The sequence below is a fragment of the Lytechinus variegatus genome, chromosome 7, assembly GCF_018143015.1.
Source record: "Lytechinus variegatus isolate NC3 chromosome 7, Lvar_3.0, whole genome shotgun sequence".
NCBI lineage: Eukaryota > Metazoa > Echinodermata > Echinoidea > Temnopleuroida > Toxopneustidae > Lytechinus > Lytechinus variegatus.
In genome coordinates this window covers 43,988,939-44,004,102 of record NC_054746.1, presented here as the reverse complement: position 1 = coordinate 44,004,102, position 15,164 = coordinate 43,988,939, and the positions used below count along the sequence as shown (strand labels likewise).

Sequence of the window (15,164 nt, the reverse complement as noted above, 5' to 3'; positions counted from 1 at the left end):
TAATAGTATTACAACTTTTTATTCTATTTGTATTGCCTGACAAACCAACAAATATATCCCGCCAATTCAAGTTCTTTATTTCATCTAATTCAAATCGCTGTATCAAATTTTCCCATATCAGTTTGACCTTTAAGCAAGACAAAAATATATGTGAATATGTTTCCGTTTCCAGTTTACAGTACGAACAGAGATTATCTTCAACAAATCCAAATCTAAACAAATTAACTTTAGTGTAAATTGCCCCATGCAGAAGCTTAAATTGAAATTCCCTCTGTCTTCCAATTAATAATGTTATTCTTGGTCTAAAAAAACATTCACTAATTTCTTTCTCTGTATAATTATAATTATTTTGTCCATCTCTTATCTGTAAATCATACGACTTTTGCAATTCTTTAATAAAATATTCATATATTTTTCTTGATAATACCTCCTTAAAGCTAATTTCCCTCCCCAACAGAAGCAAGTTTATATTATAATTAATTAAGTCTATCTCACAAAATTGTATCGAACCTAAATCATTTCTCCAATCACTTGGAATTGCACGATATATTTCACCTATTATAAACAAAAGATCACTACCCATACCAAGGTTCAAAAAATATGCGACTGGTTTAACATGTCCATTGTCAATGATATGTTCAACCTTAATTAACCCTCGTTCTAATAAATCTTTATCAAATATCATTTTATTTTTTATACAAATATTCTTATTATTGAAAATGATTGGATTTTTGGAACCATTGAAATGTCTTAAATTATCAATCTTTTGCCAAGCATCTAGCATTTCCAAATAATAAGATGGAATATTCAACTTACTTTTTATCTTTTTCATTTCATAATCACATAGAAAAATTTCATTTCATAATCACATAGAAAAATTAACCTTCCTCCAACTGAACTTACACCCACTCTGAACATACACACACTCCCACACAGACTCACACACACACCCTCACACGCGCACACACACGCACACACACACCCTCACCCTTACATCTCTCTTCTTTTGCTAAGATACTATAATTTATTGAATCTTTTATCTTAGTGAAATTTTTGAGTACACTCAAAATGTTGGTGTCCTAACCTTCCCCCTCCTACCTCTCCATAGTGCCGATTTGTTTCATTGAGCTGTTCATCAATTATGCCTTTCACCAGGCTCAGCATTTCCTTTAATATGTCTATATTGGTGCAAAAAATCATAACCAATAACGATTGGTTGATACAAACGAAAAATTTTGCAGTACATGTAATTCATATGTTTTTCGCAGTTTGAGTGTGTGTAATTTGCAACATTATAACATAAAACCGCGAGTTGGAAAGGGAATGCAAGAAACAAAATATGAAGCTACATGTTACTTTAATGTAACTAGGTATAATTATAGGGACTAGTTTCAAGGACGTAAGACAATATATTTGTTTGGAAATGTCACATTGCATTATTTTGTTTTACTGTCCCCATGGGAGATAAGATAGACGTCGAATTGATTACCCTAAATCTATAAAAACAATTAAAAACTAAACTGAGGAAAATGATAAATGGCATGTTGTGTACATATTTCCTCTAGGTTCGATCTGTGAAGTAGGGACAGATTTATGATGTTTTCATGACAAATATAACATTTTTGATAACATTTGTCATTTGCGAATTCAAATTTCCGGGCAGGTTTAGTCCTTGTCGTGGCAGCATATAAATACCCCCCCCCCCCCCCATTTACCTCATTCTCTTTCGTCTCCCGACCCCCCGACCCCCTCTCTCTCTCCCTCTCCCACCACTGTCTGTATCCATCTCTGTGTCTCTCTCCCTCTCTCCTTTTTCTATCCTTCCCATTTATTTACTATTCAATAACATCTTTTCGTTACTCAATCTTCATTTCAGTATATAGAGGCAAAGAGCATTAAACAAGTATGAACTAACATAATTCGCCTATGCTAAAATTCATTGACCTCGATGACAAAGTGCAGGAGCCACGTAACTAAAAAAATGATGTTGATGCTAGATTCGTTGGTGGTAGTGGTTACCATAGTAACCATGAACTAACTCCGACAGTATCCCAGTGAGCGTTCGAAGGATATTGAAGCGCGCTAGTCTAGACTAATGGATGACTTCCACGTTTAAACGAGAGAAGTATATAGGCCCAATTCATTTTAGATCAGGGTGCATTACATCACACGGAAATTATTTATCCGAATTCATCAATTCGTTTGCATAATCAAAATAATGCCAATTTAATCGATTTTTCTGTTATCAATAATTATTTATCAAATTATATTGTATATTATTTACTTTTTCTTCATGTATTCTTTATCATTTTCCATCCCCTTTTCTTCCTTCAGTTTAATTTTCGATTGGCGAGGCACATTGATTAGATTAGTTAAACGTCCAATACTGTGGGCAAATCATAATTATAAATGATTAGTTATTTTCATTGATACGATATAAAAAGTTGAATTTTATTCTTTTTATCCGATCTAGAACCATATCCCCCCCCCCCCTTTCTCTTTCTCTATCTCAGTTCATGACATTCAAACACCTTCCATACTAAACTCAATTTAGTTACGCCCGAATTTTTTTTTGTGTCCTGAAATTTTTGCTTTACTTTGTATTACTGACAAAGAAATATAACGCAGGGTTTTAGAGGTGTGTTTTTCGGGGATAGTACAAAAACCATGGATCCTATCATGGTTTATCTAAAAGTGTTTATGCCAATGAATATTAGATCTTATATTTCATCACATATGTTTTATGATATAATACAAGATCCCTTATTTTTCGGACCATGAAATCTAACTGTGGAAATTAATAAGCAAAACTTAATGTAGTGAGTAGAAACATTTTGCCTTTAATTGTTCATTGTTGTTGTCGGTATTGTTTTTCAATATGATTGCTCTTTGCAATTTATCAAATTACTTTGTTCGAAGTAAATGTTTACGTATACCCCTGTAAAAATAAAATGGCTATACTTTCAGTATTTTGTCATTCTTCTTATAGTATATTGAATTATCCTAAAGATGGCGCCATTGTGTTTGAAAACGTTGACCGGTCACTATTCATCTCGCAAATGATTTGGAAAAAACGCACAATTCCTTCGTCCCCGGCCTTCGTCACCTTTCATGATAATTCACAATTTATTTATGAATAAACAGTATTTTGTGGGGTATGTTTAACACTATTTTTCTTTCGTTTAGATATCATTACCTTGCATGGTCATTTGATTCCAGCTAACTGGCTTATAAATCATGAAGAGTGTAAATTGTCTCCATTCCCGAGAGGCAGCATTCTAGTAATGATCAGTCAAGTCACTTATTTTTAAAGACGACTACCCCTACCATCATTAATGTAACCATGGTTACGACATCTACCACAACCAAACCTGTCACCATAACTAAAATGGTCAAACCCTACAACACAACTAGAACTATCCCAACACTATCTCATATATCACCACAACAAATATCATCAAACCATAGAACACAAGTATCGACAACACGACTACCACCATGACCACAACCAAAGTCACCAGTTACCCTACACCCCCTCCCTTTCTTTTTCTCCCCCTCCCCCTTCCCCCCCCCCCCCCCCCTCTCTCTCTCTCCCTCGTACTTTAATCTGATCTTTCTCCATTCGCCTTCCACTTATTTCTCATTCGCACGTATATACATTTCATAAGTCTGAATTTAGAAGCGCTTTGATACCGTGTAATATTTCAAGCAGCATTTATTGATTATCAAATAAATTCAATCTTTATAAAACATAATTAATCTTTAATTGAAATGCATATAAGTAGTCAAATAGTCATAATGTAATGGGAATGATTGGACGTCACTGGTTTAAATTCACTGACGATAGATCATGACCGAGAGCACAATAACTTTGCTAATTTTCACATTTTCGGTCTCTTTTATCTAAAATAAAACATCGTACCACAATACTGTAAAGGAATACAAATTCTTGAAGAGGAAAGATGTTTCTTGTGTAATGGTTCTGACTCCCACCTTGTAATTAGAGGGTCATGGGTTCGAATTTTACTTCATGTGTCATTTTGCACTCGACCCAGGTGAGGTGATGGGTACCTGCATGTGTAGGATCTGTTTCTTGAACGCTTTACTGGCGCTTATTGCATTCTGCTACAGCCCGGTATAATAATAGAGTATCATACCATAGTCAAGAGGACCATAAAATGAAATCGTCGTCTGTACTGAAAGTGTGAAAATATATGCACAAAATATTATGAAAAGCTGATTTATTAGTGTTAAATCACGGACCTACTTCAACACCAGGTCGCACAAATCATGATTCCATCATTCCAATCCACGGTAAAAGTATTCTTTCTCAAATATAATCATAGATCTTATTAGGCGGAACCGAGTAACTAGCATAAAGAAGCCTTGCATAGATAGAAGGTCCAGTGATCGATGGTCGTCTTGATGACGCGGCACTCGATGAGAAACCAAGAATACTAGACCTCACAGACCCTTGCAATGAAGATATCCAGTTGGCCTTCGGTAACGTCCCGCGCTTTTCATCAGGTGTAGGACTCTCTTTAGTCTTTGCCGAGACATTCAATGGTGATTGATCGAGTTGTTTAGATCTACGAGGTAAGCTCAATGAAGGGGTTTGCTTTGGAACAGATGATCTTCGACTCGGATGAATGGATTCATACATAGAGACCATCTGACGGACAATATAAGGACTTGGATTCTCAGAGGTAGAGGCTGATGGCTCCTGTAATGCATTTTCTTCTTGACGAGATTCGATTAAGTCTGGAGTCTCAGGGATTTCATCGAGCCGATCTGTTTGGGTTTCTAATGGTCTATGCATTTGCGACGGTGAAATAGATGGTGGAATTTGTAATAATTCTTGTGTCTGAAGATTTGTTGATGATTGTAAATCCGCCGATGGGGGCGCTTGCCATTGATCTGGAGACTGAGGTTCTGTTGTTTCCAAAGACGAAATCACAGAGAGTGATGTTTCCATTGGTCTAAGTGGATGCACAGGAATAGGAGATGCTTCCGTGTTCTGATCAAATAAGAAAATAAAAAATATCGAAAATTATATTCATTCAGAAACATCAAGTTTACTGAAAAATAAAAAAGCATAGGACGGAACGCCATCATATAATATGAAAATGTAGAAGAAAAAGAAGGAGAAAAGAAGGAGGAGGAGAAGAAGAAGAAAAAAAACAACAACAACAATAAGATGATAATAAAAGCAATCCTACATCGGATCTTTGTTCAAAGCATTAGGTGCTTTGGGAGAGGGGTCATTTCATGACTACGCATTCAAACTTATACCTTTATTTTGTAGACTTGTGTCATTTCTGCTTCGTATCCGTCATTGTCGATTCCAATCACGTGACCATCTGTCATTCCATTCTCCTGGTGAACGCTCTTCTTCATCTTTGCTCTCTTTTGTTTGGCGATCTGTCACAATAAATATTATTCATGAATTCACTCATCAAAATATAGTATATACAATTTTATATTCAGTGGATTTTTTTTACATTATGTCCGTTCTGCGATAATGTTTCAAAAGAATAGTTTTTCGCCGAATGAGTGCTCCTTTTTAAAACAGAGAAGTTCTGCTTCACTTACTGTAATCATCATTTTAGGCATCGCATAATCATTGTACATGACTATCATCTGATTCAGTGATTTTTTTTTTCAATGCAAGATGAACGAAGCTTACCATGCCTCTCGGGTAAAGGTTTGTGGTGGTGGTGGTGATGGTGGTGGTGGTGGTGATGATGATCATTATGATGATGATGATGATGATGATGACGACGAAGAAGAACACGACAACAAAGACGACCACTGTCACCATCATCATCATCTCCTTTATAGGTAAAGATAGCTTACCAAACAATAAACTGCGACAGAGAACAAAGCAAAGAGGACCAGTGCTACCAGTACCGCATAGAATATATCAGGAGCATATTGATGCCATCCATCCCAGAATGATGGTGTCAAGGATGCAGAGCTACTATCCACCTGAAAGGCTTCTTCAGTTCCCGTTGTATTTGTAAACACAAACACATAATTTGCCGCCATTAACTGAATATAAAAAATAGACAAATTGTGTAAAATGTTCGTCATTCTGAATTCAACAGAAGTTTAAAATTTTTATCTCCTTTTTTTCTTATTTCAAAGATATACACATTGGTCTTTAACATTTTCCAATTATGATTTAGTACCATGATTGCATAATGTGCTGTCTTTGTTCGGTGCTGTACTCTGTTAATATGTTTAAAGATATATGTTTAAAATTAACTGCAACTTATTTATCGATTACATACTCTCACTCCAATATCTAAAATTATATGTCTTCTGTGTTGATTATACTCAAGAACAAATAAAAAAAATCAGAGTTTGAATTTAACTGCTTACCCTGAAGTTATCATACAAACCTGCATAAACATTGTAACCTAGACATATTTCAATCAATCGCATTCGAAGATCAATTTCATCGTTCCATCCACCGTCAATTTATCATAACCGATTTTCAAATGTTGTGGTCATTTTGATTCCATCATTAAAAGATGAGGGCGAGATGACCTGAGGTGCCGTCAATTGAACAAAGGTATAAATATAGAGATATATATAACCTTTTGCATGTTTGAAACTCTTCTTTCATCTTTCCTCCAATTTATTATTTTTTTTCTCTATTTCACTACTTGGAAAATCCTAGAGGGCGTCATCTCCCTTTCTTCAGAGTGACAATATTGTTTTCATACTTACATCTCTATTCAACCTGTCTCTCGATGCTATTAAGGTGTTGTTTCTTGTGTTTATATCAAGATCAAATGATACTAGGATGCGACCACTGGGTGAAGAGAGAATCTGTTAACAAAGAGAGGTAGAAACTAAGAAAATTGTATTTTACAGTGTCATATCAGTATCTTAATGCAGTTCAAATACTGTACCAGTTTTCACATAAAACATTATACTTTGTAATTATGTATATTGCAACGTATAACATCCCTATCTTAACACATTTCAAATGACAGACCAGATTACTCTGGACTTAGACAAAATATGCAGAATAAACCAGCATATATATTGCATCATGCTAAACAATGCATGAGTCAATTTTAGTTGTCAAGCAATAATTTCATCAAACCAAAAAAAACCCAACACTTTCCCGATCTTAATTACTGTGAAAAAAAAACATTACTTTTTTTTTAATCATTGTGCGACATAATAAGGGACGAGAAGCGATAAATTGAACAAACAATGGAAAGAAAGGATATAGATGTGATTATATGAAATAACATACTAGTATTATATTAAAGGTCAAGTCCACCTAAGAAAAATGTTTATTTGATCAACAGAGAAAAATCAGACAAGCACAATACTGAAAATTTCATCAACATCCGATTTTGATGAAATTTTCAGCATTGTGCTTGTTGAATTTTCTCTTTTTATTCAAATCAAAGTTTTGTTGGGGTGGACTTGTCCTTTAATCATACTCACTTGAATATTATTGATATGTTGACTCGTTAAACTATACTTTGTTTGTAAATCGACAAGGAGTTGTCTGAAAACAAATAGAATGGAAAGATTATTAATATGAACACGGCTTGGAAAGGAACAATGAGTATTTTGACTTTGAATCACCCATAAAACACTCAACAAATCAGAAGATGATGAATAAGATTTATAATCTTTCACATATTACACGCATATTTACTTTCTTTTCATTTGAAACACACATAAAGTAGATGTTAAGCGACATAAAGCTCATTTTTACTTTACTTATTTATTTCCACAATGTGATAAAAAAGGGTACAACAGCATAAAAAAAATCATTAAAAAATAATCCAAACACGAATCCAAAAGGGAACATTACAAATACAGTAAATAACAGAAAGTTGTGGGATTTTCAATAGGCCCCAAGACGTTTCAAAGGCCAATTCCTATAACACAAAAGAGCTACCAAAACAAAACCAAACATGCCAAAGGGGGGGGGCGGATAAGGTAAATTAATAGGAGTTCAAAAGAAATTGTCTGAATGTTTGTTTAAAAGTCGAAAGACTTTGGCAAGACTGGCTTCTCGGAAGGCTGTTCCACATACTCGGTCCTGAGCGAGAAAAAAATATTATTGTAATTTGGTACATACATTTATCGTTCTTATAGTTATATCAATATTCTTGGCTTATTAGGTTGCATGCACCCACTAAAGGACCGAAATAATTCAACTGGTTGAAACAGATATGCATATGAAACACAAAAGAAATTCCAAATACCCCCGCGCCGCCACCGTTATGAGAAGGCATATCAAACTTATTCCCATCGCCGCATGTTTCTTGAAATTTAAACATATTGCAAATCGATTCTAATTTATATAAAACCATCTTCAACTCTTAAAGAGCTCACTCTAAAAAACGGAATGTTAAATCAACATTTTGAAAGGTTGGAGGAGTGACAACATTTTCTAAATGTTGCATTTACCACTTTAAATGGTTCTACCCAACACTTAAAATGTTGGATTTAGCTTTATACAAAGTTGGATGTAACATTTGGAAAAGGTTGTCACTCCTCCAACCTTTCAAATGTTGATTTAACATTCCATTTTTTAGAGTGCTCGTTCATCTGATAAACTTCTAAAAAGTCTGAAACTACAAAGAGTTCTGAGATAAATTTAATACAATCTGATCATATAAAATCATCACAATTTCCTACAAGAAGTTAAATATTCAGAGTGGATTTGTAAAAATGTTGTAGGTTTAAAGATCTTTAAATACTTACGATGTGAATTCATCTATATTCGATTGCACCAATGAGTATGACTGAATAAACTGGAAACTAACAATTGCCCTGTATAAAGAAGAAAACACACAGAAAAGAAATAAAGGCATATCCCATGCATATTGCCAAAATCGGAATATAATTTTCCGACAGATTTTTTTTTTTTTGGGGGGGGCAGGGGGTCCTGAAGTACATATGGCCCCAAATTAAGTTGATCTCCAAAATAGGTATGGCATTCTAACATTTGCTAAAGTAGTTGTTCGGATACAAGGGCATTCATATATATTTGCATTCAGCACCGACACTGGTATTGATTTATTTCAAGGTTAGCTGTACAAGAAAACAAGTTGCTGTGTACAAAATACAATTCGTTTCATGGTTCATAACCCACGAGAAATGTGTAATTTGTAAATAAATAATGTCTACACAAAAGGTATTTAGGGGTAATTCAATATAATTGATGAACAAAAGAAGATAATGATTTGTAAACTGAAAACTGAAATTATACAGACAAGAATTCAGATGTATAATATTTAGATTTAAAATATCTGTTAGCATGTCATCGAGTCAGATTATTGTTGTTATTTTCCTTGGTTAATTATTTGTTCAAATATCCACAATAGATCAAATCTCAGGTATCAATTTTTAATCATTACAGTTATTCTAACGATAGAAACTAACCAAAAGCAAGGAGTCATCTGAAATGTTATTATGATCCACTTGGGAAATTCAGATCTTATAATTATTCCCAATAGAACAAACAAAATATGGTCAATAAAACTGAAGACGTAAACAGTACATTACATCTTTCATGATTAACAGCAGTAAATGTATCAAAATGTGCATACTCACACAGCCTCTGTGATCAGGAAATAATTTAAGATAAGGTTATGGGCATCATCCGTTCCAAAGGGATAATGAAAAAAAAGAAAATGGAGATCAAATCAGAAAAAAAATAAATTATGGTAAAAGAGATGATGAGAAACATATATATATATATTATCAAAGGCAGATGATTTTATTGAAATATACGTCACTCGTTGACACATGGACCGTATACAGAATGATATCAGACACCAAACAATCCTAACATCTTTCTTGAAAAAGAATCTATGTAATTATTATCGAAAATATTAAGTAAGTCATGTTGAGGGTCAATCGGATCATGATGCATGAATTTCTAGCATAATATTGGCAAACGTATATTCTCAACCGATAATCGGAAATAATAAAACACTTTTATATTTCATCAAGAACAAATAAAAGGGGTTTTCTGCTATGTCCTTAATGCACATTCCAATGTTTCATAGATTGGAATCATTTAAAAAAAAAAAAGTGATTTCGTCAATAATGTCCCATTATGTGGTTCATATTGTTTGTACACGTTGGTGGTACAAACATTCAAAGAATGCATTGCACAAGTTTAGAAACATCAAGATTTAAGAGGTGCGTTCTTTAATTTGTGATTTGATAGTGTGTAAATAAGTGTATGTTTGTTTGTTTGTTTGAGAAGTTGCTGAATTTTTAAAGAGTGAATTCACGTCGCTCCTTCTTTTCGACAATGCACGAGCATTCTTAATTCCTAACAGTAAGTCTACCTGAACTGTGAAACAATGCGTATCCGGTAGCCGCAAACCATCGTGATTGATAAAACAGAGAAAGATAAACACCTAACAAAATGAAAAAGGAAAATCCAATTATGTCAATTTCATTGCAAATACTTTGCTCTTTTTGCTGCAGGCAGCGGCAAGATAATTTACTTTTGTACCGTTTTGTTCTTCTTCTTTTTATTCACCAACTACTTCTTCTTTTTATTCATCATCTTCTTCTTCTTCCTCCTCCTCCTCTTCTTCTTCTTCTTAACCTCTTCTTCTCCTCCTCCTCCTCCTCTTCTTCTTCTCCTCTTTCTTCCTCCTCTTCTTCTTCTTTCTTCTTCTTCTTCTTCTTCTTGGGGCTGCCGCGGTAGGCCCATGTTTTTCACATTAATGATGATTGCAAACACTCTTTTTACGTATATATTTGTTTTGCTTCCCATCAACAAAATGAGCAATATGTATGTATTGCTTTGCTTTTTCATGGTGTCAACAGGAAGTCATGGATCAGATCTTATTACGTCATAAAAAATCTTTGGATGATAAGACAAGTCGTGGTTACATACACCAGTGGCGCCATTATGATATACAACGGTATAAATGCAGGTTTCCGTTTCGGCAAGGTAACTCCTTATTTTCGGGCATCAGTATACAATATATATCCGTGAACCCAATATGCCTAATGGAGATAATATGCTATACTATTCAAACAAACGGAAATCAAATGATATACATCCATTTTAGCAACGTTTACTTTCCTTTTTATCATTTTTTTTAGATTTAGAATATTTGTTTATTATCATATTATGCAGAATAGAAATGAAAGAATTGTAATAAAACGTATCAAGTAACCTCTATCAATAAACGAAACTCCGGTCTCTCTGGTTTGAATAAGAGAATACAGAAAATATGTAAAAAGAAAAAAAAACACATTCCAGTGAATACCCATAAGGAATGCATATTCATCTTTACCAGACCACGCACGTCATCTTCAGACCACCATCAGGATGTACAATCGAGTGTAATAATGCACGTTTTATCGAACCACGAATTACTTACATTATAAAGGAATTAGGTACAATACGTTTCAGTACAAAAGAAAATTTCCTGCACCTGCTCTCGTAACACAATACGCATTGAAATATTTTCTTGAATAAAAAAATCTTCAAAATATTTCATTTTGATTGTTCAAACAATTTCATACAGTCAGTTTATAAAGTTTGAGTCACAATGAAGTTTTAAAATAAAGGTCTGTTTCGTAGTGAATGATACACGAGTATTATCATAAATAGACCTATATTGTATTCGTTAAGGTAAAATTGAGTTGAATTAGATATCAAATCACATGCGAAAGGTAGGTCGAAAAGTTCATTTATATTATTGGTGTGCTAGGTGTATATAAATGATTATGTAAAGCTTTTAAGAGCATGTCGATTAAAAGAACTATCAAGATAATAAAACGAAAAAGAAGCCTCTATGCACTTTGAGAAATGGTGACAAAATAGTGAGGAAGACATGTACAAGATAACAAAACCCCAAAAGGAAAAAAAAAAGAACTTATTTTTTCACATTGATTCTGATTTCGAATTAATAAACCCAAATAGATTACAATGATACAACGGAAAGGTGTCTCACAATCTTACCTATTAATCTCACAGTCGGATGAAGAAGGAGCAATAAAGAAATCAGTAGAATATTAATGGATGCCATGATTATGCAAATGAACCAGAACTTTCATGAATAAGTATACGAATCCTTGAATTACGTCGCTATCTTATAACCAGTTTGGTGTGAATGGTGTCTATCATTATATTCCACAATATATCCAGGTGCGATGAAGAAGAAGCCACCGGCATCATGGTATCTATCTAGCTTCAATAAAAATGAGGCAATATTCCTTAAAATGACTCTCGGTTGACATTCCTGTTTGTTTGTAACTTCGAAGTTCACCGCCCGTGAGCGAAGTCTTTTGTACTCGGCTCAAAATGGTCCGACGTAAGTGCGCCCACACCCATATGATAAAAATAACCAGTAGCTAGAATTCCATTCATATGGAGGTGAAAAGAAACGGTGGCTAGAAAACCACTGAGCCATATCATCGTCTGAAGGTTTCTATACTTGATTGAGAGATAGTATACCTATATCGTTGGATATTTTTCCAAGGAGAATGCATACATGGGACTATTCCAATCAAATTACCTCCTAATATCAGAACTTGTAACAACAAAAACAACATCAAATTAACAACGTCGAACGAACGACGAAAATATAATGTCATATTTTCCTTTGAGATTATTAGCGCAAAACCGATTCATAAACTCTTGTTACCATGGTTATTTTCATGATAATAAAAGCTCATCGTATCTTATTATTGGTTTTATATAGAATTTGCAATCATATAGAATTTGCAATCATCTTGTGAGAGAAACAATTTTGATTGATATGGACATCGTACACATAAGCATTTAGAAAGCAAATAAATGAATGGAGACGCCCCTTATTGTTAGTAGAAAGAAAAGTCATGTTTACTTGGGGGCTTAATCCAATGGTCTTTAGCTAGGCTATTTTTTATTCCCAAACTGCATACCTGCATTTAAATTTCATGTTTGTTTTATTCTCAAGAAATGCAGGCCCTAACCCCATATTTTAACGAATGTAAATGTCAGAGGTATCAGGTTTGATATATTTTTATATAAAAATCCTTCGCATCGCTGGTCTTCGTAAATGCCATGCTTCCAATACCAATCAATGGTATTTATCAATTGTGAGAAACTAGATGTAGGCATTCGAATGAATGAGACCTGGGCGGAAAAGGTCATGTTTAGGTATATAGGAGATAGAAATTAACAGTAATAATTCTGAATAAATTGAGAAAATTGAAAAGAAGAAGGGAAGATGAAAGAAAGAAAGAAAGCAATAAAGAAAGAAAGAGAGAGAGAGAAGGGGAGAGAGGGACAGAGAGAAAGAAAAAAGTGAAGGTAATAAAGAAAGATAAATGGGTAGAAAGAAACAGTTGAAATGAAGGAAGAGATATAAATATTAAAGAAGGGTACGATGCAGATCAAGTTGATTTCATTTCGGATACTCGTCTTCCCGGTTTAAATTTCGTTATCAGTTTTTAACACTTTGTAATGAATGACGTTTGATTAAAGAAACAATATGAAATAAAGTATCTTTCTTTGGAATAGTGAAAATACGATTCATTTCATTCTCCTGTCGACTGTTTGAAATATTCAGTAATATAAAGAGAATTTCGCCTTGATCTGAAATCATACAAAGGCAGACATTTACTAACTGATAAGGAAACTATTTTTGTGTGTTTTATCCAGAATTATCAAAAGAAAAATTCATGCAAAATAGGTCAATGGCTCAACTCGGCTATTATGGGATTCATTACAATGTGTTAGATCAAAGATAACTATTGAAGTGAAACCATCCGTATCAGGGGCCGTTTAATGAAACTCGTCACTCCTCATTCGTCAGGCAATTGACGAACTTAAAGTGGCACACAAAGGACAGGGACAGTTGCCATCATATTTTTTACCATTTAAAATCATAAATTCTCTGAAATATATCAAAGAATATTAAACAATTTCAGACTTATATTGAAGCTCCCGCGCTGTTACAATGATTTGTCGCTTGCCCTCTCGCAGAACAGTTGATTTTGATTTGATTTGATTTGATTTGATTTACTTTTCTTCTACATCACAACATAAAATAACATTGATATAACAAATATATATTGACAATAAATAATACATATCTAATTTACCATAAAATCAGTAGCAGAAGATGGATTGCCATTGTAAGCCCAAAAAATGCTTGAAAATATGACAAACCAAAACATATATTAATTGTAATCATAATTATTAATGGATGAATACGAATTATTGAAGTTTCATTAAGTATATTAAAAACAAGTCAACACTCGCTATTATGATCAAGAAGAAAAAAATGATAATTAAAAATGAAGATGATGATGATTATGATTATGATAACGATGATAACGATGATGATGATGATGACGATGTGATGGTGGTGGTCATGGTGGTGGCGGTGGTGATGATGGTGATAGTGGTGCATGTGGTGGAAATAATGATGATGATGGTGGAATGTCTCAGCTGAACTGAATAGGCCGATCCATCCAGTATTATTTTATCATGTGTTATATTATGTTGTATTTTCATATGTATTGTTTTTATATTGGTAAATTAAATCAAATCAAAACATAACAATATTGACCCTGTACAAGACGAATAGAGTTGAATGCGTTCTTACTTGCTGAGGGTATGAGCCTGAAAATGTATCCTGAAAATGTTGTATATGACCTTATATTATTATACATATAACCCTTATAAGAAGTAGCTTCTGAATGTCAGATAAAAAGAGACAACATAACAGAGACACCTTATTTTGAATGAGAAATATGAAAGTCAGTTAGTGTGTAAAATTTGATTTCTTAAAGTTATTATTAAGGTTGCTGGATACAAATTGGGGTGGTATTTGGCACTTCTGTTTGGCAGCACCCTTAAAATCATTCGAGGGGGGGGGAACAACCTCGCGAGAAAAATTATCATTTTCGACAGTGAAGAATTTAAAATTACAAAGTACCAATAATGACATTGCCGTGAATGGCCAATTGAGAACAAGGAAACAAATTACTGCCTACACAAGTGAAAATTGACACATTTATTTTTCAAATTATATACAATAAGGCATTCCAGTCAAAGAGCACGGGAGTATGACAGAACATATCGCCAACGAAATTAGAAATTGAGATTTCCATGTAAACTGGGCATTTTCAACTCACAACGGGGTATAAAAATA

At 33.8% G+C, this 15,164-nt stretch overlaps 1 protein-coding gene across 1 annotated transcript; it reads right to left on the bottom strand.

Moving 5' to 3' along the window:
- Nucleotides 1–4,260: 4,260 nt before the first annotated feature.
- Nucleotides 4,261–12,637, bottom strand: LOC121419403. Its single transcript, XM_041613858.1, has 8 exons — nt 11,981–12,637; nt 9,598–9,604; nt 8,746–8,814; nt 7,471–7,534; nt 6,736–6,837; nt 5,857–6,051; nt 5,293–5,421; nt 4,261–5,017 (listed from the first exon to the last, which is right to left on the bottom strand). The coding sequence occupies exons 1-8, from the start codon at nt 12,045–12,047 to the stop codon at nt 4,331–4,333; spliced, it is 1,320 nt and encodes a 439-aa protein (XP_041469792.1). The 5' UTR covers nt 12,048–12,637; the 3' UTR covers nt 4,261–4,330.
- Nucleotides 12,638–15,164: the final 2,527 nt, after the last annotated feature.

Excerpts from the sequence above, each read along its gene's own strand:
- LOC121419403 (XM_041613858.1), bottom strand. The coding sequence starts at position 12,047 with ATGGCATCCATTAATATTCTACTGATTTCTTTATTGCTCCTTCTTCAT. Across the intron at positions 7,535-8,745 it reads AATATAGATGAATTCACATC|ACAACTCCTTGTCGATTTAC; the intron begins GTAAGTATTTAA and ends ATTTGTTTTCAG. Across the intron at positions 6,052-6,735 it reads GAGACAGGTTGAATAGAGAT|TTAATGGCGGCAAATTATGT; the intron begins GTAAGTATGAAA and ends TTTTATATTCAG.